Here is a 27836-nt window from a genome sequence, read left to right on the forward strand (position 1 = left end):
CTCAGGCATCTTCTGTAGGGAGAAAAGGTGAAATACAGACCTGAAGTACCTCCATTACCTCTGAAAGCAGCAAAAGGAGAATGGCTTTGAAGCAGAGCCCTGGTGAGATGAATGCCACTCTGGCAGCTGGATCATGCTCTGGCAGGGACAGATTTTCCTCACCAGCTGCAGGTTCAAGAGACCTGTAACTATAGGGAGGTTGATTTTGGTGGCAGCAGGTCTGGCTGGGGTGGAGCTGGAAGGTGAGGGGTCTGCAGAGAAAAAAGGTTCTGGATCAAAACCAGGAGGTGAATAGTGGAGATGCTGTCAGCTAAACACTGAGACATTCTCTGCAGTAGGTCAGAAGAAGAAGCTTAAGAAATATTTTAAGATAAGTAGTCACAAAACACTGCAGAGGATTGAAATGACTGGTCCCATTGGATGAACCAGTTTCCCCACATTCAAATCCTGAAGGCACAGAGGTCATCTGCTACACCACACATCCATATTCTTGATCTCCCTTTGATTCCATTAGGAATGATGGATTTGGCCAGAGAAGACAGTGGCTGATGAATTTGCTGGAGTACAGGGGAAAGGAGTCACCACATAACCAGGCAGCCAAAGTCACCTTTATACATAGAATACAGCCATAGAATGCAGAGCTGTAACAAAAAAAAAATCAATCAAACAAACAAAGAAACACCCACAAAAACAACAACAAAAATGAAAAACAAAAGCAAAACCATGGCAGAGAGAAACTGTGCCAAAGGTGTCTATAGGAAAAATACAAGTGAGAAGAAAGGATTGAAAAAATGACACGTGTTTACACCTATGTTAGCTGAGCCTGGCTCTGCCCTGAGTTGTCTCATCTGGGTGCAGTTTAACAGAGTTGTTTCCTTGGAGCAGAGCTGAGTGTGACAGTCTGATTTCAGGCTGTTCCTCCACTCTCACTTAACAGGAAGGGCAAAGTATTTACCTGATCAGTTTATGAGTAGTTGTGAGAATCTGTCACTTTTGACGTGGTGCCAGAACAGCTAAACTGCTCAATGCATCATAATTCCAATCTCTGCTTACTCTGTTCTCTATTTTTTGGTCAAATTACCAGAAAATCTTATTTCTTCTTTAAATTACCATTTCCAACTATTGCAGTAACTAAAGAATTAACCTGATTTAATACATCTTTAGGAAGTAATTCAGACTATTCAGAAATTTGGTTTGCTCTTGTGTGCATAAATAAAACACACTACAAATTTTCTGAAACCTTTTATTCAGAGCCTTGCCTTTTTTATTTTTATCTCCATAAAATCATGCTTTCTCTTCTGCCATCAATAAACAAAGTGCCTGGGTTTTCTTCATTCAAGTACATTACTTTAATTACTGAAAATCATTCTAGGTTTAAAAAGCTAAAAAATAAAAGCTTTAAAAGGCCTGTAATACATGATAGGGGTATATATACATACACACATAGGGATATACATATATATTTCTGGCAGGGACACAGTCCAGCTAAACCAACAGATTCTTCATTTTTTACAGATTTGACTGCAGATAGTTGTTTTGTATTTTGATATAAACTGCTGAGTACCAATCGACCCAAGCTGCATCAACTGTGGGAGTGATTTAATTTTGATAAACATGCATATTTTTATGAGTAAAGATAAAACCCCAGCACTGTATATGGAATATTCCATGGAAAATACTGAAATCTGGTACCAGCTCTGGTGACACATGTGGCATTGTTGTTTCTAAGGAAGAAGACACATCCTTTAATTAAACAGAGCCATATCAGACACCGTGTGTATGAACTGGTTATTTATTTTGTGTGCATCAGCCTGACACACACAGGGTTCTGAAGCCTGGCTGTGTCCCATCAGGTGGCAGTGGAGGGTCCCAGATGTGCAAAAAAGTCATTCTGCTCTTGTCCTGTCACAGCTGGAATTGCTTTAGTTACTGCACACACAAAACTGCTCACTCTTGTTCTGAGCCTTGCCTTCATTGAAAATATAGGAGTGCCCTCTGGTGGAAAACTGAGCAGTGAGTCTCCAATGTCACTAAAAATAAGCATTTCTCCTCAAATGCAAATACCAATTTCTTGATGGTAGACCAAAAGTTCTTAATTACATCACTAAATATTTCAGGGTCAGATTGGTTATTCTGAGATTTGCTAGTTTGCAAAGAAGTCTTCAAAGCCCTGAGGCTCCACGTGTTCCAGGGGAAGAGGTTTGGTGAAAACATCAGAGGGGTGGTTTGGGTTGGATGGGGCCTGAAAGATGATCTGGTTCCACCCCCTGCCATGGCCAGGGACATTTTCCATTATCCCAAGTTTCTCCAAGCCCTGTCCAACCTGGCCTTGGACACTGCCAGGGATGGGGCAGCCACAGCTCCTCTGGGCACCCTGTGCCAACTTTGAATTTTCCTCTAATAATGAGTTTAATCCCATTGCTCTGCAATCTGGAGCTCCATTCAGATGTGTGCCAGGGCTGGGCTGCCTGTGCTGATATTCAGGGCTCAAGCACTCACACTTGACTGCTACTACTGGAAAGTTTGCAGAGGGTCAGCAAATTAAAAACAGAGAAATTAAGTACTGTTGAGATTTGTGTATTATGAGCTCAATGATTTAAAAAGGGAAACATCAACATTTAAGTGTAAAAAGGAAACAAAAATTAAAAAGCCATGAAATTGGATTAGGAGCTAATTGGAAATCCCCAGGTTTTTGGAGGAGCTATCAGAGCCATCTGTGTCCACAGAGCTGGTGGAAATTGGTATCACAGCAGCACTGAAAGAGAGAGAGAAAGAGAGAGAAAAGGAGAGAAAAAGAAAGAGAGGAAGAGAGAAAGAGAAAGAGAGAGAGAGAAAGAGAGAAAAAGAAAAAGAGAAAGAAAGAGAGAAAGGAAGAGAGAAAGAAAGAAAGAGAAGAAAGAAGAAAGAAAGAAAGAAAGAAAGAAAGAAAAGAAAGAAGAAAGAAGAAAGAAAGAAAGAAGAAAGAAAGAAAGAAGAAAGAAAGAAAGAAAGAAAGAAAGAAAGAAAGAAAGAAAGAAAGAAAGAAAGAAAGAAAGAAAGAAAGAAAGAAAGAAAGAAAGAAAGAAGAAAGAAAGAAGAAAGAAAGAAAGAAAGAAGAAAGAAAGAAAGAAGAAGAAAGAAAGAAAGAAAGAAAGAAAGAAAGAAAGAAAGAAAGAAAGAAAGAAAGAAAGAAAGAAAGAAAGAAAGAAAGAAAGAAAGAAAGAAAGAAGAAAGAAAGAAAGAAAGAAAGAAAGAAAGAAAGAAAGAAAAAAAATTTGCTAAAAAACTCAGGCTCTCAGATGATGACGTTCTTTTAAGGTAAATATACGTTAATTTGATTATTTGATAAATTGAACAGAGCTTGTGATTTGTTGCTTGGCACTAGAAGTATCCTTGGAGCAGATGAAAAACTGCTCTGCTTGTACATTATGGAATATTAAAGAAAAATTGCTTTGGCAAACGACAGGTTTCCTGGTAAACACTCCCTGGCTAGGAGTGGTACTTTACTGACCCAGTGTTTGCTTTCCACAGAGAAAGGACAAGCAAGAAAAAGGTCTGTGAGACTGAAATCTGCAGTTCTGTCACATGAGAATGTCACAATGTAAAAACTTTTTCGTATTTATCTTCTAAAGCCACACAGACATGGGGATAATCCAGGCAAAATCTAGATTAAATCCCTTCTTATTCACAGGGAAATGCAATAAATTTCCATGCAAATGGTTTTCACTACAATAAAACAGTGGGATGACAGAAGGGGAGCCAAGGCTGATGAAATTCACCACCAATACTAAAAGAAGTAATTGAATAAATCTTTGAACCATGATCAAGGTTCAAGGCAAGGTTGGATGAGGCTCTGAGCAGCCTGTCCTAGTGAGTCTCATCCCTGCCTATTGGAAATACAGGATTTTTAGGGTCCTTGCAATTCTGTGATTTTGACAATCAACTTCATTAAGACAATCATCACACAAAAGTCATTTAGAGAATTGGAACAATGGATACTGAACTTCTGCCCAAAAAGGGAATTAAGGGAGCATTTGAATCACTGACCTCATCTGATCCAGGGAAAAAATGTGAATAAAATTATTGAAAAAGTGATGCAATAATCTGTGGAAGCTATGCTGATGGCAAAACACACTTAAAACACACTTAAAAATGAACTCCTACATTTCTCTTTACATACCCAAAGCAGAAATGTGAACCAAGGTCACTCTGCTGCTCTAGTATGCAAACTGCTGGCACAAAAAGATAACTTGTTTGTGCTCATCTGAAGGAATCAAAGCTAAAATAGAATAATTATGTCAAGTGGCTGAGGATGGTAAAGTAAATATAATAAATCTGACCTGGAAAATGGCAGAGGAGGTTTGGGTTGCAGTGACTCTCACACTTAGTGTGTCTGTAATGCAATATACAGACAAGATTGCCATGGGGATGCTCAGAAGTATCATGGTTTGGATAGGCTGGAAGCAAAACTAGGTTCAGAGGGGGGTGTGGAATTAGGAAAAGAGATAATGGGGTGAGAAGGAAGGAAGCAGATGGGCTCAAACTCAGAAAAAGGGAAAATGAAGTATAGATCCAAAGAACATTAGGAAGGGAATCATGTCTCAGCAGGAATGGGGACACATACAAACATCAGTGATGTCAGTCCTGGAGAGCTGAGGGCACCCAGTGTGAAACCCAACGTGATTCCCATGAGATCAGGGTCTGGGTGAGTGCAATGGAACCGGGCCACAGCATTTATATCATTGTAATTGGACAGTGGACTGAAATTTCAATTCACATTTCTGAGATACAATCAATTACTTCATGGTTGGACATAAATGCCTTCATGGCAGCCAGTTAATATTCACTGAATCACAGAATTGCTGAATCACAGAATGGTTTGGGTTGGAAAGGACCTGAAAGATCATCTCATTCCAACCCCCTGCCATGGCCAGGGACACCTTCCACTGTCCCAGGTTGCTCCAAGCCCCATCCAGCCTGGCCTTGGACACTGCCAGGGATCCAGGGGCAGCCACAGCTTCTCTGGGCACCTGTGCCAGGGCTCCACCACCCTCTGGGTAAAGAATTTCTTCCTAAAATCTAATCTAACCCTGCTCTTATTCAGTTTGAAGTCATCACCCCTTTTCCTGTCACTCCATGTCCTTGCCAAAAGTCCCTCCAGCTCTCTTGGCCCCCCTTTAGGTGCTCAAAGGTTTAAGGTCTCCCTGCAGCCTTCCCTTCTCCAGAGTGAAAAATCCCAATTCTCTCAGCCTTTCATATTCCTGAAAGCATTTAATTCAGTTGTGACATTCCTGACATTCCCCAGGGTAAGGACAGCAGGGAGCTCCAGATATCCTGGGCTCCAGATAAAATCTGGAAAGGCACAACTCTTCCATATGCACTCACAACATCCTTAACACCACAAAGGTGTCCTGTTTTACGTGAGATTGTTATGAGCTGCTACATTGAGATTTAGGTCTTCACTAACCTAGAAGATCTTCCTCTTTATGGTGAAATAATTTATAATAGTAGAAAATGTAGTAAAAATATACATTTCAGGTACCCTCTTTTAGCTGGACAACTGTATAATTCAAATGTATTTTATGACTTATCTCAAAAGAGTTTATTCATTGATTTATTAAAAATTCTACTGTATTTGCATTTCCCTGACATGACCACAGGAAAGCACTAACACAAGCACACATACTGAGATATCATTGATACTCCTGGGAACAACTGGATGCCTTCCAACAGCACAAAGCTCCAAAAGTTGTGTATCAGTTTCAATCAGGAAACTTTTTTTTGTTAGCAATCATTTTCACTGCTGGTCATTACAGAACAGTGTGTTCTAAGTTCATCTTTCTGCACTGTGTGTACATTTTTTAATACATCACATTGCATCTCTCTAAAGGGAAAAATATTGCAGGATGCAGAAACCAGGAATCTCTGTCTGCCTTTGCAGCACCTTTTCTCAGGGCCCTTCCCAGCAAATAAATGCCCCCTCTTACCTTTCTCCCCATCCAGCAGCTCTGTGGCTCCTGGATTCAGGCTGTGGAAAGGCTCAGCTTCAGTGAAGAGTATTGAAAGCCCCTCAGTCAAGATGTGCTTTGAATGGGTATTTAAAATACACTCTGGTTATGCAGTTTCTATTCATCTTCTATCAAGTAATTGCTGTCAAATCTATGCCACTACAAAAAAAAAAGGTGAGAAGTCACTCCACAAAGAAGTTTGGCAGTGGCCAAATGCAGTTGGTTCAGGAATTATTGAGTCAAAATGTATTTAATCAGCAATATAATTTCCAAATGACTCTTCAATTCTGTGATTTTAAGTGGAGTCTCTGCTTCTTTTCATAGCTCCAAATATTTCTTACTCAATTACTGCAACCAGTTCAATAGAATGCTCTGTGTGGGACTCACTGACTTGGAAATCAGATTTTCCTGTTTTCTAACACTTTTTAACATTAATTTTTGTTGCAACAGGTTCAAGGTGTTTTCTACTGACCAGACAACATTACAAGAAGATCAACCTTCTTTCTGCACCCACTACAACAACTCTGGTTTGCTTTTATGTCAAATGCATGAAAAAACTAAAATGCTCATATATACGCATTTATGGAATATAAGCATTTTAAGGAATCAATTTCACACCCACACTTTTTAAAAAGATTTTGCAGTAAAAGGCCCCATATTGTCACTCCTACTAAATTACAGAAAATCTTTTTCCAGCAAATGCATGCAGCAAACAAAGAGGTGTTCATAAAAAACTTCAATTTGGATAGCCTGTACTTCTCAGACAAGTATGTCTGAAGTTATTACCATGTAAATTAAACCTGTTTTATCCACGAGTAATAAATGCCTCCAGATGATCATTACAGGTTTGAGATACTGTGATAATTTGAGTCTGCACTGCTTTGTGTCTTTCACTATTAGAAAGAAAGGGGCATATTCTCTCTTCCTTTAAAAAACAATAAAAATTAATAAATCACTTATCTCAAAAGTCAGTTTAAATACTAAGAAAAGTCATTATGGTTTGTTTGCTCAATTTCCTGCTGGCCTGATTTAGTTTAAATAAGGGATTTGTTCTAGAGGATCAACTGGGCTTTTGTTTGGTTGCACCTGACTCTCACAGAGGAAGACATATCTGAAAAAAAAACTAGTATTGTTCTAATACTCAGAATTGTTCACTTTCTGTGCATCCTTCCACACTGTTGTAATTCACTTACAGCAGGCATTGGTTTATTTGGTTTATGGGAGAAATATGATTGAAGGGATGAAGCTCATCTCTCTCACTGACCTGTATCTGATATTTGCTCTTATTCTAATCTATAATTTTAAATATATTAGATATGTTGTTTCTCAAAGAGGACTTCAGATGTGTGATTTATCCACTCAAGTGTAAGTGCTTTCACTTTTTTATTGGGTTGTCCCAGGAGATGGAATGAATTTTATTCCAGGATTTTTTTTCTGGAGTCAGATTCTTGATGTCCCATAGCAGAGATTTAGAAAATTGTTTCTAATGAATTACTAGATCTAAAGTGAAGCTGAATTAACAATCCCTATATACTTTAGAAAAGACAATTATGCATTTTTACAGTGCTCAGCTTTGCCACACTTTAGCAAAGACTGAAAAGAGCATGAACACAGGCACATGTTGAACTTTGATATAAGTGTATGATTGCACTGATTGAATTAATTGTTAATCCATTTTGGGCTTCATGAAAATGACTTTCACACACATACACAAAATCCCTCCTGCAATTTTGTATGTTAAACTTCAAAAGCTTTCTGGAATAGGAGTACCATACAAGAATGACATTTATCACCCAAGGAAACCATGAAATCTCCTTGTTGCAAACTTTCTAGAAACATACAGAAAAACATCTCTGAGGAACAGCCAATTTTTTACAGATCCCTTTCTGGGAGCACAACAGAAGGCCTCTAAAAGTTTCTGGATAACATTTTCTTTTTTCCTTATTTCATTATACTGTGCTTATGTACAGTTACTCTGAAAGCAAAATTTTGATTGACTCTGCTGCCTCTCTCTATAATAATAATAATAATAATAATAATAATAATAATAAATAATTCAGAGTGGAAGGTGAGTTGGGTTGTGTGGAAGAAATCAATAATATTCCTTTTTGCCAAACAAAGTTAGGTCTGCAAGGTGTTCAGACAGCCAAGAAAAGATCTTTGCAATGTTCTGAACCACAATGAGCTGCATGGATTCCAATCTGAAGTGCTCCTTTAACTGTCATTGACTTCAGTGGAAACAGAGATTGAAGAAACTGGATTTTTTACTTCATTGTTTGAGATAAATCAGATGTCTGCAGTTCAGGTTTACACAAGACCTGGAGGAGAACTTCCACAGTCAAATCACTCAACCTGATCTTTTTTTAAGAACTTTCCATAGAGCTTTAAAAATATACATACATTTGCAGAACCCCATGGAATAAATTCTCAATCTATTTTTTTTAATTAAATTACCCCACCCCTTCAGGTAATCCACAAGGGGAAGTGGGAATTGCTGTGCTAAATTGTTCTTTGTACCATGGTTCCGGATGTCAGCTTTATTAATCTTTTATTTCTTCCCAATTATTTCACCCACAGACCATGAATTGTAGCATATCTGACAGTCATCCTTTAGAGAACAAATGGTTTCCACTATTCAAACAGGTGGGGCAAGCTCTACAGAAATACTTGTAGTAGCATAATTTCATTTTAACAGTGCAAATAAAGCTCAGGTGACCATAATGAATTAATGAAAATTGTTGAGTACAGCGGATGGGGTAAAAAAATGAAAGTATTTCCCAGGACATTGGGAATCTGGAGCTGCTGGACTGCTTCCTCTCACAGCCCATAGAAATGCAGTCCTAATAACTCTGGTAGATGTCTCATGAGGCTTTCTGATGGTGATAACTCTGGTCTCATCAAAATTGTCACAAGCACTTCAGATAAAAAAGTACCTTTGCCCTTATCTGAGAGCTGGAAGGATATGGGAGACCTTATCAGAGGCAACTTCCCCTAAGTGCTGCCCACTATACAAAGAAAGAACAAAGGCAGCTGTGTTTCCCAACACAGGCACTATAATACAGTATTGGAATTCTGGCAACAGCAGACAGCTGCAGGAATTCTGCAGAAATGTGGAAACAGTGGGGCAATATTGACTTGCAGCATGGGCAGCAACCTCCATCAGTGTGGTGAAAAGGGTGCTCAGTGTGCAGCACACCACAGCAAAGGCAAGGATGAGGAAGGGAACCAAGAAAGGATAAAGAGATGTGCAGATGCTAAATGCCTTCTGATAGCCAACAGACTGCAAGAAAGGAGGCAAGAAAGGTTGTGATTCAGCAACAAGGACCTGCCAAAGCTGCATTTGTGATATTTTACCTTGTAAGAGAGTGGAAACAAAGATTCTGCAAGAAGGAAGGATGAGCAGAGTGATGCCAGGGTGGACAGGGCTTGGAGCAACCTGAACAGTGGAAGGTGTCCCTGCCAATGGCAGGGGTTTGGAACGTGGAGATCTTTAAGATCTTTTCAACCCCAACCATTTTATGCTGCTCTAGAGCACAGCAGATGCCACACATCTCTCCAGACTGAAGACAGAAATATCTGCAGCCATTCTGCAATAACTTAACCTTGAGCAACATCTGGGTTGAGTTATGTGTACAATAAGCATGGAATCACAGAATCACAGAATCAATCACAGAATCAATCACAGAATCACAGAATGACAGAATCAATCACTGAATCACAGAATGGTTTGGGTTGGAAGAGACCTGAAAGATCACCTTGTTCCACACCCTGCTATGGGCAGGGGCACCTTCCACAAGACCAGATTGCTCAGAGCCCCATCCAACCTTGCCTTGAACCTTTGAAGGGATTGAGCAGCCACAGCTTCTCTGGGCAACCCCTTCCAGTGTCTTACCACACTCAAAATCAAGAATTTCTTCCTAATATCTATTTTAAACCTGCCCCCTTTCAGTTTAAAGTCATTGCCCTTTGTCCTATCACTACATGAACTGGTAAATAAAGGATGCCCAGTGCCACAACCTGAGTGAGCTAATGGAATATAAGTTTTATTCAGCAATTGGAAGTTCTGGAACCACTTGGAAGAAAACATTGCTGGAATGCCCACAGTACAGGAAACTTTGTGTACAGCTAAGATGTTGTTCACTTATGTCTCTGTCACAAAATATTTATCCCACTCTTTTGCCAGAAACAGGAAAGAGAACTGTATGAACAACCAGCTAGGAACTCAAGCTTTTATATTTTATATTTATATATACTGAACACATTAGCTCTGTAGCTTGCTGATCAGACTAGAAGTTGAAGTTCTGCAAAAGGACAGGTCTTCTTTCTTCTTTTTTCCTTGCCCTGGAGACAAGAAAAAAAAAAAAAAAGAAATCCAGAACAATGCAGCTGAATTGATTCCTTTTCAGTCACCTTTTCCTTAAGAAAAGTTCTTCTTACACAATGGGCAGCCCCAAAGGTGATGTCATTTATCAGCAATAAATATTGACAAGGGAAAAAAAGGGGAAATGTATATATATATAGAACCCTGGGCTAGGGAGAGCCTTTCACTCTGCTGCCACTTCCTCAGGCACAGGAGGGCTCTGGTGGATGAAGGTAAAGTATGCAGAACTGAATTTCAGCCCTAGAGATTTTATCCATACAGTCTCTTGTTCATTGTGCTGCAAAGGTTAGTGGAGTTAATAGCTAAGTTGTACCAAATGTGATAATTGAAAGCAAATCTTTGCTTATAATATCTCAGAGGAAGAATGTAAAATAATGTAATCTCTTCACACCTTCCATGAGTAGGGGTGAAAAATTGCTTCAGTATTTCTTTAGAACAAAATTTAACACTTGGACCTACTTGCTTCCCTCTTGAAATGAACATAAATGAATCCATTCTGCATGGGGTCATCAGTCATAGGAAAAGCTTTTCTAATGTATTCTGAATTGTTTTGGTGTTGAATTTATTTCACTTGTGTGTTGGGATATACCAGCACAGCTGAACTCAGAATTTTGTCACCTCTAAATGTCAACTATCTGTCCAAACATTCATGTATATATGCTGCTGAAATGTCTAATATATATTATAGTATGCAATAAGCTGATTGCCTTTTCTTAATGGAGAGTGAATTTATTACTCTAATGAAATTTAAAGAAGTAAATTCAGAGAAAGTTAAAGAAAAAATACATCAAAATAACTGAAAAGACAAATATTCCCACTCTGCAAAACCTTCAAACCTGCTATGCTCTGAAAGCTTTATCAGATGTAAGCAGAAAGGTTCTGTTGAGCAATGAAACACCAGGATTAAACATAAAGACTGCATTTTTCAAATAGAAATTTGTTTACAGTTTTGAAGCTATCAATATTTATTTTATTTGTTTTTACACTCAATCAAATTTTCATCAAACCTCAGGTTTTCAAGTAGAACCTAAAGTGCATTGCTGGCATCTGTTTTTCAGAAGCATGGAAGTGATTTTAGTGGATTGACAGGGAAGGATAATTGTCTGGCAATCATCAACCTTTGAAAGTAAAGCCCAGCACATTTAGTCCAAGAGACAGATTTGATGGTGGAATCTGGAAGGTGAAGATGTGCAGCAGCATTTAATCAGCTTTAACTCTGGATCTAGAAATATTTAACATTTCCTTTGTGGAACTTAATCTGGGAAATCCCAAAAAGTTTTTGTTTCTTGGAGGTCAAGACAACCCCTCAATGTTGAAAAATATCACTGAAGCTTAAGAATTTCTTCTTCATCAATATCAGTGAGATCCCTGCCTCTAACTCATTCAAATTATTTCCTTATGAAACTACAGGAAAACAAGATAATGACCAAATTTATTCGGTCAAAGATGATTCTAAACTAAAGGGGGAACTTCTTTTTTTTTTTTTTTCTTTTTTAATAATGATAGTTTCTCTGTCAAGCAGCATTTCCTAGACTTCTATTGACCTGTCCTGCTCACACCATGGATTTTTCTCAGAGGCCAGCTCTAAGGCACTTCATATTTGTTGGGTTTTGTTATCACTATTTCCCTCTTGCCTGTTTAAGGCAACCTGGAGACCTTGGCATTTTGCTACATCTTTTTAACAGCCAAAAAGACCTTTCTCCCCCATATATCCTCATCAATACAAAGATATGTAACTTTTGCTTCTTTTGATGTGCAGGAAAAGCATCCTGTGGATATGAGTGAGTTTCAGAGTGTCTGTGTACACCTGCATGAGGTGTCTCAGGAATCAGGGCAGCAACATTATTTGTCAATAACATCATATTTTAAGGATTTCTTTATGTCAGATGAAACATGAGGGTGATCACCACCATTTTCCTGAGCTGATTATGATGCTGATTTAATGAGGAAACAGGGAAGTGGGAAAGAAATGGAGACAACAGTCCATGTGTTCAGTGCTCCACCCAAAACACCAAATCTCACTGTGGATGATGCTTGAGGAGGACTCTGATGTGACAGCAGTGAACACATTAATGGGCTTCTTTTTATATACAGGGAGGCAAACATGAAGGAAATGCTGCAAATTCAAGATATCTTGAATAAAGGAATCAAAAGGGGGCTGATCCATCAATTCCAAATAACACAACTTTATGCTGTTTACAGTCCCTGCTTCCATGCAAGGTGCAATCTTCTCTCTGTAGGAGGCAGTGGTGCCTATGCACAGTTTCAGCACATCCATATTCAGGATCAACTAAAATAAAATTCTTTGTGCAGGCTTGACTTTGCAACAGTTTTGTATCTTACTCACATATCAATAATGCCATAAAATGTATGTAACAGAGACTAATGGATTTGGGGGGTTTGTTTTTGGGTTTTTTCCCCCTGCAGAAATGGATCTACTAACTGCAATTATTCTCCTGGCTGCTTTGTTACACCAATCTGATGGACAGGTAGGAACATTCATCTGTGCAAAACACCCATATTTGACTCCTTTGTATAGAAATCTGACCTGATTTAGTCTGAGCTTGTGATCTCTAGAGAATTCAGAATTTAGAATTCAGGGATGCAAGCATAGTTAATATGTTAACATAACGCATTGAAGTGCATTCTCATTTTATACAGATGCTTGTATATTATTATTATTATTATTACTATTACTATTACTATTACTATTACTATTACTATTACTATTACTATTACTATTACTATTATTATTAGTGTATAGTCTGGTCAAGTGGAAGGTGTCTCTGTACATGACAGGGATCTTTTGCAGCTATTGGCTCTTTAAGCTTTCAACCCAAATAATTCTGTGATTCTGCCTATAGAAATATTCTTCCTTTCTCAGGACTAATTTTAAAAAAGACATTTTTCATAAATAAGTAAATAAATAAATAAATAAATAAATTAAGATTCAGAAATCTCATTCACAAACCTCCTAGAGATGATTAAGTTTATAAGATATCTGCTATGCAGATACTTGCATGAGAGCTATTTATCAAGTACATCTTATTAATAAATGAAAAGAAACAAGTACTTTAAGAAAGAAAATTATAATTTTCCTCAATAAATCTGGGGTGAACCATGTTGTAAGTTGATGCTTTCCTTTACCTGAGTATAGCTGCAGCCTAAAACAACTGGCTGAGATGTTATTTCTACCATCTTAAATGTCTTAAGTTAAACAAGATTTATGAGACCAGTTATTGGAGTAGGTTCAGTTTACCAAACTAAAGTGACAAGCAGCTCATAATTTATCTTGTTTATTATAATTCTGTTAACTGAGACCTTCACTGTTGTTTTTTTCCAGGGTTTTCCATATAAAAAAATGAACGCTTTCTCCTTTCCTCATTTTAAGTCTCAAAATGATAAACTGATCCTTGAGCTGCACAATGAAATTCGGAGATCTGTGATTCCCACAGCCAGGAACATGCTGAAGATGGTGAGCCATGAGCTACAGCTGCTTTTCCCTTTAGGGAAATGATGGGACAGACCCAGCATCGAGGGAAGCTGTGGGATGAAGGGATCAAGAGCAGCCTGATGGGAAGGACTTGGAGGTGTTGTGGATGAGAAACTCAGCATGAGCCATGGAGATGCTCCAAGGGCTGGAGCCCCTCTGCTGGGAGAGCTGGGGGTGTTCACCTGGAGAGGAGAAAGATCCAGAGACAGAGCCCCTTCCAGTGCCTGAAGGGCACTGTAAGAATGAGGGAAAACACTTTATCAGGGCCACTTGCAATAGCACAAACTAGCACAGAGGTTTCAGGAGTCAAGAGAATTCATTTAGATTAGATATAAGAAGATTTTTATGATGAGGGTGGTGAGGCCATGGCTGTCCCATCCCTGGATGTGTCAAGGCCAGGCTGAACAGGGCTCTGAGAAACCTGGTCCAGTTAAAGATATCCCTGCTCATTGCACCAGGGTTGGACTAAATGACCCTTCATGGTCCATTCCAACACAAACTACCTCTGATTCTCTGAACCTAAAAAGATAAACAATCCCTGGATGAAGGAAAGAGCATGTAAAGCAAAGGGGGAGTGGGAGGCCAAGCAGCAGCTTCTGAATCTCACACTGCCAGGAGGGCAAAAGAGACCTAAATCTGCAACACTTCCCCATCCCTGTCACCCCTGGCAGTTCTTGTTACCCCTGTCCCTGGAGCAGATGAGCTGGTCAATGCTTTGTGGTTAATCTTGCATAGCAAGATCTGAAATCTTCCCCAGGATCAAAGCCCAGCTGATGTTAATCATCACAACTCAGCTGCACCTGGGCTGAAAATCAGTTTTATACTGTTTAGTCCAGTGCACCCTGCAGTGCTCACTGGGACACAAAGCTGAAAGAACTGAGCAGTATGTCATAAAAACCCTTTTAATCTGCACCGTCTGGAGATCAGGACTGTGTGATAGAACTGTGCAGAACAATCTGCTCTGAAATTTTTAAGAATTAAAGATAAGTGTTCCTGTGCCCCAGGAGAGTAAATCAGCACAACTCCTCCTCTTTCTGTTGAGGGCCATGGGAGCATTCAGTGCTCAACACCAACCCATTCCCCATTTCTTTTCTTCCTTCTCATGGCCTGCATTAACTTCTCTGTAACCTGGATGCTTCTTCCTTTGTGTCTTTCAGGTGTGGAGTGACAAAGCTGCCAAAAATGCTCAGAAATGGGCAAGTCAGTGTGCAATGAAAGTCAGTCCAAGAGACAGGAGAGTTATTAATGGTAATGACAAGGATGGAGCCTGAGCTGATGGGTTAATGACAGTTTGCAGATGACCCTTGTCAATGTGAAATAGAGATAAGGATGGTTTTAATCTGTTGTAGAATATAATTTTAGGACTATTAGATGGAAGGTGTCCCAGTACATGGCAGGGGAGTTGGAACAAGATGATCTTTAGGTCCCTTCCAACCCAAACCATTCTGTGATTCTGTGATTATTAAACACAAAAACATAATTTTTGTCAGATGAACACTCTGAAAGACATCCCTTTGTAAGTCCTTAAAATCACAGGGCAAATGAGTGGCATCATTGGCATTTTTTAGAATATAGCTACAGCCCCTCTGTCCCACCTCCCACCTTACAGTTTGCTTCTCCCCTAATAAAATAGATTTATTTCTACTCCAGGTGTCACCTGTGGTGAGAATGTGTTATTGTCATCCTACCCAAGAACATGGGCTGACACAATTCAAGTGTGGTACAGTCAGTCCTCCAATTTCAAGTATGGATATGGAGCAACCTCAAAAAATGTCAATGTTGAGAGCTACACTCAGGTATGGAGACTTGAAACAAACTGCAGGGATATACCAGAATCACAGGAGTGCACTTAAGTCAGCTGGGAGCTATTTATAATCAGAAAAAATTATCAGTGTCATTAAACTATTATCCATAATTCATACTCTGATCCAAAGATGAATGATAAGCTAAAATACCTTTATATCTAATCAGGAGGCAATGAAACCAGTAGTTTGGAAGAGCTTTCCAGGAAGGAAATATTAGTCTATAGAAAAACATTTAATTTAGAAATAAATATTTTCTATACAGGGGATTGAAATATGGGATTAAGAAGTGTCAAAGCAAATTATGACAGTTAAACTTTAAATTTAAAGGCTGATTAGAAAAAAAAAATGAAACAAAAAAAAATTATTTTCTGGTTTTGTTACTTTGTGATTTTTTTTTTTTCAACAAGAATTCAGTCTGAAATAACATGTTTCTTTTTTAATCTACAGCTAATCTGGTATAACAGTTACAAGGTGGGATGTGGAGTTTCCTACTGTCCCACAGGACCTTACAAGTATTTTTATGTTTGCCAATACTGCCCTGCGTATGTACTGCCTTCTTACTCACTCATGATGATCATGGATAATTTTCCAAAACATCCTGGGCTACAGGATAAAACAATTGCAATCTACTTTAACCATTCATACTTTTGAAAACACCAATGTGAATTGTGGGTTAACAGCATGCTGGATACCAAGATTTGTTTTATTTTGCATTTAAAGAGATATTAGGGAAATTTTAGCAGATGAACAAGGGTTTATCTCTGTCAGAATCAGGCATCAAGCACAGATCATGCTGTGATTTTGGCCACAAAGGAGAAAATCTGATGTAAAGTGTAAGCCAAGAGCAAATGAATATTCAGACAGGCAAAGAACTTTGAGAAGGGTTTTGCTGAGGTTTGGAGCAGCCTGGTCTAGTGGGAGTTGTCTCTGCCCATGGCAGGGTGTTGGAACTAAGTGATTTCTAAAGTCCCTTCCAACCCAAACCCATGATTCTCTGATTGTATGATTACCTCAATCAGCTGAAATCTATTAGAGAAGCAGAGCTAAGAAGCACATACTTTTTTTACCAGATAATGCTGTACATGTGCAATAAATTAATTTTGTTTCTTTAAACCTTATTGTCCTTCTTATTTAAAATCTTCTTGTTTTATTCTATAAATATCTGAAACTAAATCATGACTGCCTAGAAAAATATTTTTATCCAAAAACTTCTGGATGCCTTTCATTGCAATAAATAACAGACTCCTGTTAATGGCTCAGAGCTTCATTTTGATCTTGTTTTGTCTTGTTATTCTTTCAAATTTCAGAGGAAACAACCCAATGCAAATAGCTATGCCTTACAGAAGTGGACCAAGATGTGCTGACTGTCCTGGCCACTGTGACAAAGGACTTTGCAGTAAGTCACTCCATTCTCTTTTAAAAAACCCACATTCTATAATACTTAAGCCATTTTAACAGCAGAGCAAAAGTACAATATTTATATAGGCATGAATAACTGGAATTTCTGGAAAATGCAGAAGTATCAAAGCAGAGCTCAGTTTCCAAATAATATTTCATGTGTTTGCTTTTCTCTTTTATTTTAGCCAACCCTTGCAAGTATCAGGACCTCCTTGGAAACTGCAAAAATCTGAAGATGTTGTTTGGCTGCAGCCACTCACTGGTGAAGAAGCAGTGTCCTGCAAGCTGTAAATGCACCACTCAAATCATCTAAAGTCCTGCTGGGTGTCATCACAACTGCTGTGAGATTATAAGAAAAGAGTAGAACCCACTGTAAAGTGAATTCACTCTCAGTGCATCTGCTCAGATTGACCTATAGGTAATAATTTTATCTGAAATCTGACCATTACTTCAGTCTTAAATTAGGCTAGTAGCTCCAAATAACCTCTAATGTTATTTTAGGTTTTGTAGAAATCCTGTTTAAGCTACTAATGTGTTATTTCGTGTCTTTTCTTGCAGTGGGTCTGCCACTGATTTATTTCTTTTTAATGGGAAGCCCATTTTTAAAACACTTCAAGGTTTTTTTTTTTGCATAATTTGTTAAATGCCACTACATTTTCTTCTGTTAACCTTTTGTTGATTATCAATGGAATATCTTCCTGCTAAATAAACACATTATTTACCACCAGTTCACAAACAGAGCTTCTAATTAAAGTTATTTATGAATCAAGTGGGTTTTTTTTTTTTAAATTTGAAAAATTCCTTATGGATATTTTGAGGTTCTTTTTATAGTTCATGTGAGTGTGGACGAGAAAGGAAAAGATATATAAAGGGAGTTAATTTTTTGTGCAGATAAAATAAGAGGCACACATTGTATCTACAATTTTTCCTCTGACCTAATCACAAAAATTCTGCTACATCTGCCTGCAGGTGATAAATGACAACTTTATTCCTGTGGCTCTTTCCCACTGACCTTGCACCACACTGGGGTGACCCAGCTGCTCCTGAAAGGGTTTTCACAGCCCTTGAATCACATAAACCAGCCCTGAGCAGGGCAGAACTCACCACTTCCCCTTCTTATTTCAGGCCAGTAAAAATAATTTTCTCCACAAGACTGCAATTCTAGATAAAGACACAAGAGGGTGAGCCATACCCAGACATGAACTTGCATTACTTCTTCATTTTCCTACCTGTATAAAGGATATCTCTTTTTATTAGATATTAAAGCTCTGGGCCTACTCCTGCCTGATTTTAACGCTTGCACAAAGTTTCTTAGCTAATATTGGCTCAATAAATAATCAAAACATATAGAAACAGTTTGGCAGTGGTTTCCTCCCTTTAATTGTTTCATCCTGTTTCTGCTGGTCAAATTACCATCATATTAAAACAATTGAGAGAGCCGAATTAGGGAAATTTAGAATTTCCAGGGTGTAAATTACCAATTCTGGTAGCCTTGTTTTTCTACCTTCCTGAAGCTCAATTTCAACTTCATGGCCACTGCCACTGTGCAAGGCTCCAAAGAAGCTGCAGAGAGATTTTTTACAATGGCATGGAGCAATAGGACATGGGTGTGTGGCTTCAAATGGAGAGAGGGCAGGGTTAGATTGGATATTAGGAAGCAATTTATTGCTTTGAGGATGGTGAGACCCTGGCAGAGGGTGCCCAGAGAAGCTGTGGCTGCCCCTGGGTCCCTGGCAGTGTCCAAGGACAGGCTGGACAGGGCTTGGAGCAACCTGGGATAGTGGAAAGTGTCTCTGCCCATGGCAGGGAGTGGAACAAGATGATATTTTAGCTCCCTTCCAACCCAGACTTTGATTCTATGATTTGTAGAGAGTGTAATTCAAATTAAAACAGGTGAAAATTTCCTACAAAAGTTATGCTTTCCTCAGAAAGCACTAACATGCAAAACTCCAATTCCCTTATGGGAGGTTGCATAATTTTGGCAAAACTCTCAGGTGTTTTCTGGGTAATTTTCCAAGCCTTTCTTCTTTCTCCCCCTTCATCTTGGCCAATGAATATTTAACAAGGAATTAGTTTATTATCAGAGACTTCTGCTAGAGCTCCTCCCCAGAGAGCCAAGTTTCATGCTCTGGATATCCAGCTATGATGTTTGAGCACAGCAGGAGCTGGAAGGGATCTCCTACAACTTGAAGTGCCACCCTGGAGCACCAGGCACCCTGCTGGGTAACTCCAGGGTATCCAGGCACAACCTTTGTGCTTTTGTAGGAGATTTCAAAAGATTCTGAATCCCTACTGATGTGAAATAGAACAAATAGGAGGTGAGATGAAATGCTGCCTGGGTGTTCCTGTTTCTCAGAGCTGACATCAAGGAGTGCTTGGGATACTTCACTTTGCTGTTCATGTCCCTGGAAAAGCTGAGATGCTGCTGAATGTGAGTTTATCACACACAGATGGGGTAAAAGCAATATGACATTTGCTGAGATCCAGCATGTCAAACATTCCTCTCCTTCACTTGCCTGTATTTTCACAAAGTTATTTTTCATACTGATGTCTTGACAGTGGTTTCATTTCTGATGAAATGTGCTTTTTGGTTTTATGCTGAATTGTGCTACCTTTTAGGTGTTAGTCCAGGCAAGAAGCAAATAACACCAAGAATTTCTTACAATTTCTATTCTGTTTCACAAGAAGCACATATGCTGAGAGAAGATAAGAGCAACTACTACAGAACAAGTCTAAGCCTTATCTGTGGAGAGGGGTGTAAAAGCTCTTCAGCAGTTAACCCATATGACAAGGGCCTTAAACACAGTTTTGAACAAAGGTTATGAACTAACTTAACAATCTGACAGTTTCTGAATGAAAATTGGTTTTGATATTTAAAATGCACCAACAGCAGTAGTTTCATCACCAAATTTGGCCTCTAGGCTAAAGCAAAGGGAAGGTCTTCCCTTTCTATCCCAATGTCTTGCTGAGTGTCATGGGTCTGTACCTCCCCTGTTTTCCTCCACCTATTGCTGTGTTAGAACAAATCTTCCACAAAACTTGCCTCACTCTTGCTCTTAATAAATCTCACCAAAAGGTTAGCATGAAGTTACAGAATAATTAAGGTCAGAAAAGACCTTCACTATTAAACCATGTTCTCAAGTGGCACTTCCATATGCTTTTTAAACATTCCCAGGTTGGTGACTTTACCACTTCCCAAGGCAGTCCATTCCAATGTTTGACAACCCCTTCCATGAAGAAATTTTCCCTAATACCCAATTTAAATCTTCCTTGGCACAACTTGAGGCTACTCCCTCAAGACCTCATACTAAATAGAAAGCAAGGGTTGGAAACCTTCACCTGACATGAGAAATTTGTATTGTCAGAATATCCAAGTTATTCCCATAAAATAAAATAATGGCAAGATATCAGAGCTGAGAAAAGGTCCATCAGAGCAGGGACAGGAGAGGATGTTCCCCACCCCTGGGCTGCTCCCATCTCTCTAGGCCAAGCTGCCAAAAATGGGATTCCTCTAAATGTAAAGGCCGTGGTTAAACTGTGAAAAACAGGAGATGGACTCTTTGATTAAGAACTTTCTTGACAGCTCCTGTCTCCACTCTGGGCTCTGAGCAAGACTTTTAATCCCAAGCAAGACATTTGACCTGTGAGCTTCAGCCTCAGGGACTGCGAGGCAGAGATAAACCCACACAGCCAGGACAAGGAAGATTAATTAGTGAAAGAGCCCACCAAGCACTAAGTCCTGTAAATTATAATATCACATTTGATAGCCACACCTCCAGCATAATTATATCTGAGTGTAACCACAAGGCAAAGGGGACAGGGGGCACTGGGAGATAGAAGTGAGGACGGGACACTCCCTCCGACCCACAGGCGACATCTGAGGGTTCATGGGCTGGGCTCACCCCCTGCTCTGGGGCTGGTGAAATGCCACCCTCAGACTGCCCCCAGGACTAGCAGATACTCTGACCCCAGCATCAGCAACAACGCTGGAAGAAGGGCAAATTTTAGGAAGAGTTGAGGCAGCAAACCGGCATGGAAAAGAGCCATGTTAAATATTCATTCAGCCACTGATGGAGAGTCCAAGGCTCAACTCATGTAACCAAACATTACTCTTTAAAATCATTATCTTCAGATTCCTGGCGATTTTCCTTCACAGAAATGACCATTTAAAATCAAATTATATTTTTCACTTGGTGTTTTGCATTATTAACACCTCTTCTCTTCTCTTCTCTTCTCTTCTCTTCTCTTCTCTTCTCTTCTCTTCTCTTCTCTTCTCTTCTCTTCTCTTCTCTTCTCTTCTCTTCTCTTCTCTTCTCTTCTCTTCTCTTCTCTTCTCTTCTCTTCCCTTCTCTTCTCTTCTCTCCCTTTCCCTCCTCTTCTCTTCTCTTCTCTTCTCTTCTCTTCTCTTCTCTTCTCTTCTCTTCTCTTCTCTTCTCTTCTCTTCTCTTCTCTTCTTCCACTACTCCACAAGGTCCTGAAAGTAAAAGAGGAAAGACCTGGACACCACACTAAAATCAAGTTACGGCTTTTGTTTATTTTGTTGAATGAACCACAAATTGTTTATTTCATTCACTGATTTTAAGCCATCAGGGTTTTTTAGGGCGTTCAAAACCATTCACTTATCCTCTTAAAAAAGTCTTTTCCCAATGTAAACAAAGTCCAGAAAACTACACTAAAAATAACAAAGGAAGTGTTATCTTATATTAAAGGTGTTCTTTTTATTTAATGATATACAGCTTTCTTTGTGCAGGCACATATGGCAAGTTTCCCACAAAGTGATGGCTGAAGGGTCAAAAGAAGCTTATTTTCATAAAAATGGAACTGCAGCCCTTGTGATTTTTGCACAGGACTGACACACTGAGGAGTCAGGGACAGTTTCTGAGTACTACAGCTTCTGAAGCACAGAAATTACAAAATTTCTGTAAATTCAAAGCAAGAATTAATTCACATCTTATGTAAGTAATATGATGGAGGTGATTTTTCACACTCACCCAACAACATACCAGAAAATATCTCCTAAAGAGACTCTTAAGTTGATGCTTCTTTCTAGGAGTGGGTTCTGTGCAGATGTTACTATTTCTTATGGCAGGAGATATTTCTCAACATCTTGCATTTTATTCTTTATTTTCAGCACAAAAAATAATGAAGATATATACATACTTCATTAAGAAATTTAATGAAAAAGTCAATTTCTAAGCAATAAAACTGGACAGGTCAGCAGCAGCCTTCCACCTGAATGCAGAAGAACATAAAAGCTTTAGAGCAAATTATTTATTGAAGATGTTATGTGGTGACCTACCTACAATTGCAGGAAAAGTCCTCAATGACCTAAAAATTCCATGCTCCTGAAGAGACAAATGCTGGGTGATTGAAGAGGTAAAAAATGTCAGTAGCAATAAATTAGGTGTTGGAAGCAGTGATCATGCTTCTTCCAGAGACAGCAGTGGCTCAGTGCTCATGAGGAAATCAGCTTATAAATGGGAAAGGAGAAAATTGGCAATGGAAAAGAAATGTGTAAAGAACCTGGAGGGGAAAGGTGAAAGGAAAACTAGTTGTACATTGTGAAGGCAGATAGACAAACCTTGTGATAAGGGAGAAGCCACCCAAAGATGTGGAAATTTGCTGGACAGGTAAAAAAAGCCAGAAATATCAACAATCATCTGAGCCCGGTATTAAATAATGAGCTTTGAGGAGGTTTCAGCCTCCTTGAAGCCTCTCCCAGCACCTCCCATGGCCCAGGAGCACCATTTGGGCTCAGGCTGTCTCTGGTCTTGCTTTTTGCCCTGCCTCCTGAAAGAGCCTTGGGCCACCCTTTCTGAAATCAATAAACATAAAGGTAGGTGCATTGGAACAGAAAACCAATTCAGACCATTTTAACACAATATTAACCATAACATGTCCTAAACCAAGCTGAAGTCTTTGGATATTAGTTATTCCAGTAGCCTTGCACTAAGAGCCATTGCATATCTAGACAGATCTGAACAAACCAACATAAAGGTTTTTATCCAGCTTTATATGTGTTATTTAACACTCTATGCATGTTTTAGAGGTAAATGAGAGGTGTCTAAGGAGAATGTAGCATCTAATGAGCTATAGCACAAAAACTTGTACGTTTCACAGCTTGGGATGAACATTTCAGAGCCTGGATTTTTCCACTGAGGTAATTTTTCCTGCAATACTCATATTTATTTGCTCCCAATTGATTGTAGTACCTCCTGCCTTGGCTTGTCCCGGAAGGGGTGTTGTAGTTTAGATAGTAAGTTGAGTTGTAGTTGTACATTGAATTTGTCCTTGGCCCATTGTAAGGAAATAATAAATTCATCTTGTCAGTTCAATAGCACAGAACTGCTTTGGGATATTCAGTGATTTAGCACCTACTTCCTGACAATTGAAAAAAACAGTCATATAAATTAATTATGAAGGTCCCAAATCATATCTTCCATCAGGTCAGCATTCAAACTGCAAAACAAAGCCCCCACTGGCCTAACATTCAGCCAGCTGGAGATGTTAGTTGTACACAGGAAAAACAAACAATATGGGAGTTTCTTATAGGAATTAGTTATGTACTAATTGTTCTACCCACATTTGCAACTTGTGCCAAGGTCAAAATGATCAGACCTTGTGGGTCAGTGTGAACACATGGATGAAATACACAGCTTATGTTGGGGTTTAACTTGTGGTGTAGCTCAGAGTTTACAACACTCACTGACTCATAGAAATTTTACATTTACTGTCCCTCTCTGGCTTGACAAATCCTTGTGTGGATCAGACCAGCTGTTTCATGGCACCACCAAACCACACCCTGATGACACCACTGAGAACATCACAGCTCATCCAGAGGCTGATGGTTGTATAAATGATGGAAGAGCCACACTTAGCAGGAGGTTTTTTTGGGATTGCTCAGTATCTGCTGATTTAAGTAAGGAGTGCATCATGAAAGGTCATTGAGGAACAAAAGATTTATGGAATCACAGAATCACAGAATGGTGTGGATTGGGAAGGACCTAAAATAACCCATTTCCAACCCCTCTGCCATGGGCAGGACCCCTTCCACTATCCCAGGCTGCTCCAAGCCCCATCCATCCTGGCCTTGGACATTTCCAGGGATCCAGGGGCAGCCACAGCTTCTCTGGGAGATCTGTGCCAGGGCTTCCCCACCCTCACAGGGAAGAATTTCTTCCTAATATCCAAGACTTAATGCAATTGTCTCCAACTCCCTTTACAAGAGTCCTTTCCTTGTGCTCTTCTGGCATGATGTGAAGAGTGAACACAAAGCCAGGTGTACTCAGAGTGGATTTTGAAACCTAGAGGCAGCCAGTGCCCTGTAAGGAAATACAGCTGAGATGATTCACTGCCATGCCACCTGAAGTCATCTCCTTTTACTTTTTCAGAAGCTGAAGACCTGCTTGCCTTTAGAACCAGGCTCTGTAAGGGATTTCACACAGACAAAAACAGCCACATCAAGTACCCTGACACAAGTAAGCACTGATGGGGAGCATGAGAAGCACATTAACATAAGAAAAGTCAATAAAAATACATGATTCATCACTCACACCATCTGAGACTATAACATAGACATCTAACTGTTAGCATTTCTTACTGCTTTCACAAAATAACAGGTAGACTTTCTAGGTGTTGTGCAAAGCATTCCTCTTAGCTGAGGTTCCTTTTTATCACAAGAGCAGTTCAGACAGGCCACTGGCCCTTGTAGAGGACAGCAGAACCCTGTTATCTCCAGCAAACAGCTTTCCTGCAACTTTGGGATACACCTCCACAAAAAGTTTCTGTTTCAGCATTTAACCCCTGCTTTGCAGCATTCATGCAATAAAAGCAGAAATGAAAGAGTGAAGTTTTTAAGTGAAACATGATCCCCTTCAACTAGTCATGCTTTAGCTGAACATAGCCTGACTATTCTATTTAGAGGAAAGAAAAAAAGCTCTTTTTTCTAGTGGTGCCTTCTATTGATGTACTGGAAATATTAAAAATACTGTCTAGCAACCAAGCAAGGTCTTAGAGAACAAAGTCTGTGAGATTTGAAATGGAAAAATAAAACACATTTGTTTTAGAAAGAGATACTGCAATATCAACCCACATTTACAAGATATCAGTTAAGAGGCTGGTGGGGGTGATTTGGATTCATTGAAGACAAAGAGGGAAAGAGGAAAAACTGATGAACAGCAAGTTCCAGCTGGACAGGAGGCAGAACTTCTTTACTGTGCAGTGACTGAGCCCTGAACAGAAACCAGAGAGGGTCTGGAGTCTCTCACTGGGATATTCCAGAACTGTCTGGACACAATCCTGTGCCCTGAGCTCTGGGATGGCCCTGCTGGAGCAGGAGGAGGAACCAGATGAGCCCCTGTGGTCCCTTCCAGCCCAACCCATCCTGTGATCCTATTTTTGCTATCTAAGGAATCAGAAAATCCACTGGATGTCACTTCCCTCTTTAAGGTGAAGGAGGCTATTTAAGGACTGTATGGACAAATTGCATTTTCTTGGCTGAGCTTTCTACTTGAGGAGAGATAGGGGTCTGATGACTCGAAAAATTGAAATTAATGTTTGATGAAAAAAATGTTTCTCCCGCAACGCTGCAGAAATGGGATAAATGTTCTCAAAGAAAACTTAGCTCAAAATTCAGGAAATCTAAGAAATATTTGTGTCCCAGTGTGGAGGCAAGATGCACCTTGTTCTATCTTGCTGGTCTCCATAGCTGTGTCTACAAGAAGAGCATGCACCAAGAAGAAAATTGAAGATTAGTGTGCACACAAGTCATGCTTTGTAAATCCAAATTGACTGAGGTATCCTTGTAGCCCAGACTTCAGTGAACTGAGCACAGAGTCTTAAATAATATCAGCCTCTTCCAGGAGACATCCTGAACCTGATTTGAAGCTGTGTCAGCCAACAAACATGACCCAAAAGGGCATTTCCATTCACCTGGCCTATTTAACCAGGTATTTTAGATAACTTCCTTTAACATGAAAACAGTTGCCCTTGGAAGTTTTTATTTCTTCTGAAAAATAAAAAGCAAAAACTTGTAGATATGGTGCTGAGGGAGTATAGCTGGTGGTGCTGGTCTAGTGATGAACATGACAGTGCTGGGTTAGTGGTTGGACTTCCCAATCTCAGAGATCTTTTCCAGTCTTAATGATTTCATGAGTCTGTGATTTAAAAGGAAAACATTGCAGGTTAGGTCAGGTACAGAAATGCACAGAGTGTGTCTGGTCAGTTGAATGCCACTCTTAAATGATGCCAGAGGGTATTCTGTAAGAAGAGTATTAAATGCACGTTCTTTCTCGTTCTTTAGGTAAGGAACTGCCCAAGCAACCCCTTTAATTATTGTTTTTATCATTCCAGAAGCTTGAAACTCTGCCATAACTGTTCACATTTATTTACAAAAAGTTTGTGATATGTCATTTCTTTAGTATTTGTGTGTAAATCACCTGTACATGTCTAGAGGTCATTCTGTGACTTTTGGGCATTAGTTCACTTCGCTGGGAAAAAAACTAAGTTATTCTTCCTGGCCAAGGAAAAAAGAAAAAAAAATTGATAAATACTCATCCAATGCAGATTGTGTGTCCCTGTGTGTGTATGTACTTGCATAAGATTTAAGATATAAAATAATAACCTCAGAAAAAGCCCTGATTAAATGGACTTGACCCATTTTAAATTCTAAACACTATTGAAAGGCTCTTTTCCTGATAAGATTTCAGCAAGGAAACTTCTCTGCACCCCTGAAGGATCGCATAAGAATTGCACATATGTCATGTGAGATCTTCACTAGGAGAAACTTTATGCAATGAATACACAAGATATTAGTGTCTGAGCTATGAGTAAAAAAAAAAAAAAACAATGAACTTTGCTCATTAATTTGTGCTTATTTAATCAGTTCCAGAGCTCTCAGGTCCTCACAATCAAACCTGGCTGTGTGTCCCATCCTGTGGTGCACTAAGGATGAATGATAGCTTTTTAACAAAGTTTCCTCAAAGTTCCTGTTTCCTCTCTTTGAGCTGCTCAAATGAAATACAGTTGCTTTGAAGGAAAAAAAAAAACCAACAAAACACATATGTGCTTATTTTAGTTTGTCCCTCACAAGCTTGATTATGTGATAGATAAGTTTTTTCTTCTAAATACTTTGGTTTCTCTTCCAAATGCACAGAGTCATTTTCAGGGAGAAAAACCTGTGATAATTTTAAACTTAGTTTGGATAATGTAGGTATATGAAAGGTATAATCTACCTTTATATTAGAGAATTGTTAAGTGGACTTAGGAACAGAGAAAAGGTCATGGCACTGCCCTGTACTAAAATAGAAGTACCTTAAAAAATAACTGAATTTTTAAAATAGGATGTGAGCAGTTTTCCAGCAGTATCTCACCAGGACAGCAGCCCAACTTAGCATCACCTCCCAACATCTCTATATTAAGCTGGTTTTTATACCCAAGGACTGAAACAACACTTTATTGCTGTACCTGGCACTACTTCTTCACAACCAATTAATCAACTACTACAATATCATCCCTCTTTTTAATAGATACAATTTTTCATTAAATAAAAGCTTCTGTACAATTTTTGCCTGTTTTCTGACTATTGGATTAACAAAGATTAATTTGCTCACATCAATACAATATTTTATCCATAAAACTTTGAACACACAAGACAAATTTTCACAAGCAATGTGACTTTCAAGAGCAAAATGATCATCCAACAATAAACTAAGTGAAATTTAATTTTCTCCTCCATTTGTGACAAAATTTACAAACTAAACTTTTTAAACCAT

The 27836-nt window shown here is 39.1% G+C and overlaps 1 protein-coding gene across 1 annotated transcript in view; it reads left to right on the forward strand.

Moving 5' to 3' along the window:
- Positions 1-17501, forward strand: part of CRISP2 (cysteine rich secretory protein 2) — a gene marked incomplete at its 5' end in the record, with an annotated part of 34497 nt that extends 16996 nt beyond the window's left edge. Inside the window, 8 exons of the mRNA XM_079298251.1 lie at positions 6438-6514; positions 12796-12857; positions 13712-13843; positions 15019-15109; positions 15512-15657; positions 16114-16208; positions 16974-17062; positions 17250-17501. Coding sequence (XP_079154377.1) covers positions 6438-6514; positions 12796-12857; positions 13712-13843; positions 15019-15109; positions 15512-15657; positions 16114-16208; positions 16974-17062; positions 17250-17377 — 820 coding nt within the window. The 3' untranslated portion in view covers positions 17378-17501. The remainder of the gene's footprint in view (positions 1-6437; positions 6515-12795; positions 12858-13711; positions 13844-15018; positions 15110-15511; positions 15658-16113; positions 16209-16973; positions 17063-17249) is intronic.
- Positions 17502-27836: the final 10335 nt, after the last annotated feature.

The sequence above is a fragment of the Erithacus rubecula genome (assembly GCF_903797595.1).
Source record: "Erithacus rubecula genome assembly, chromosome: 2".
Classification (NCBI taxonomy): domain Eukaryota; kingdom Metazoa; phylum Chordata; class Aves; order Passeriformes; family Muscicapidae; genus Erithacus; species Erithacus rubecula.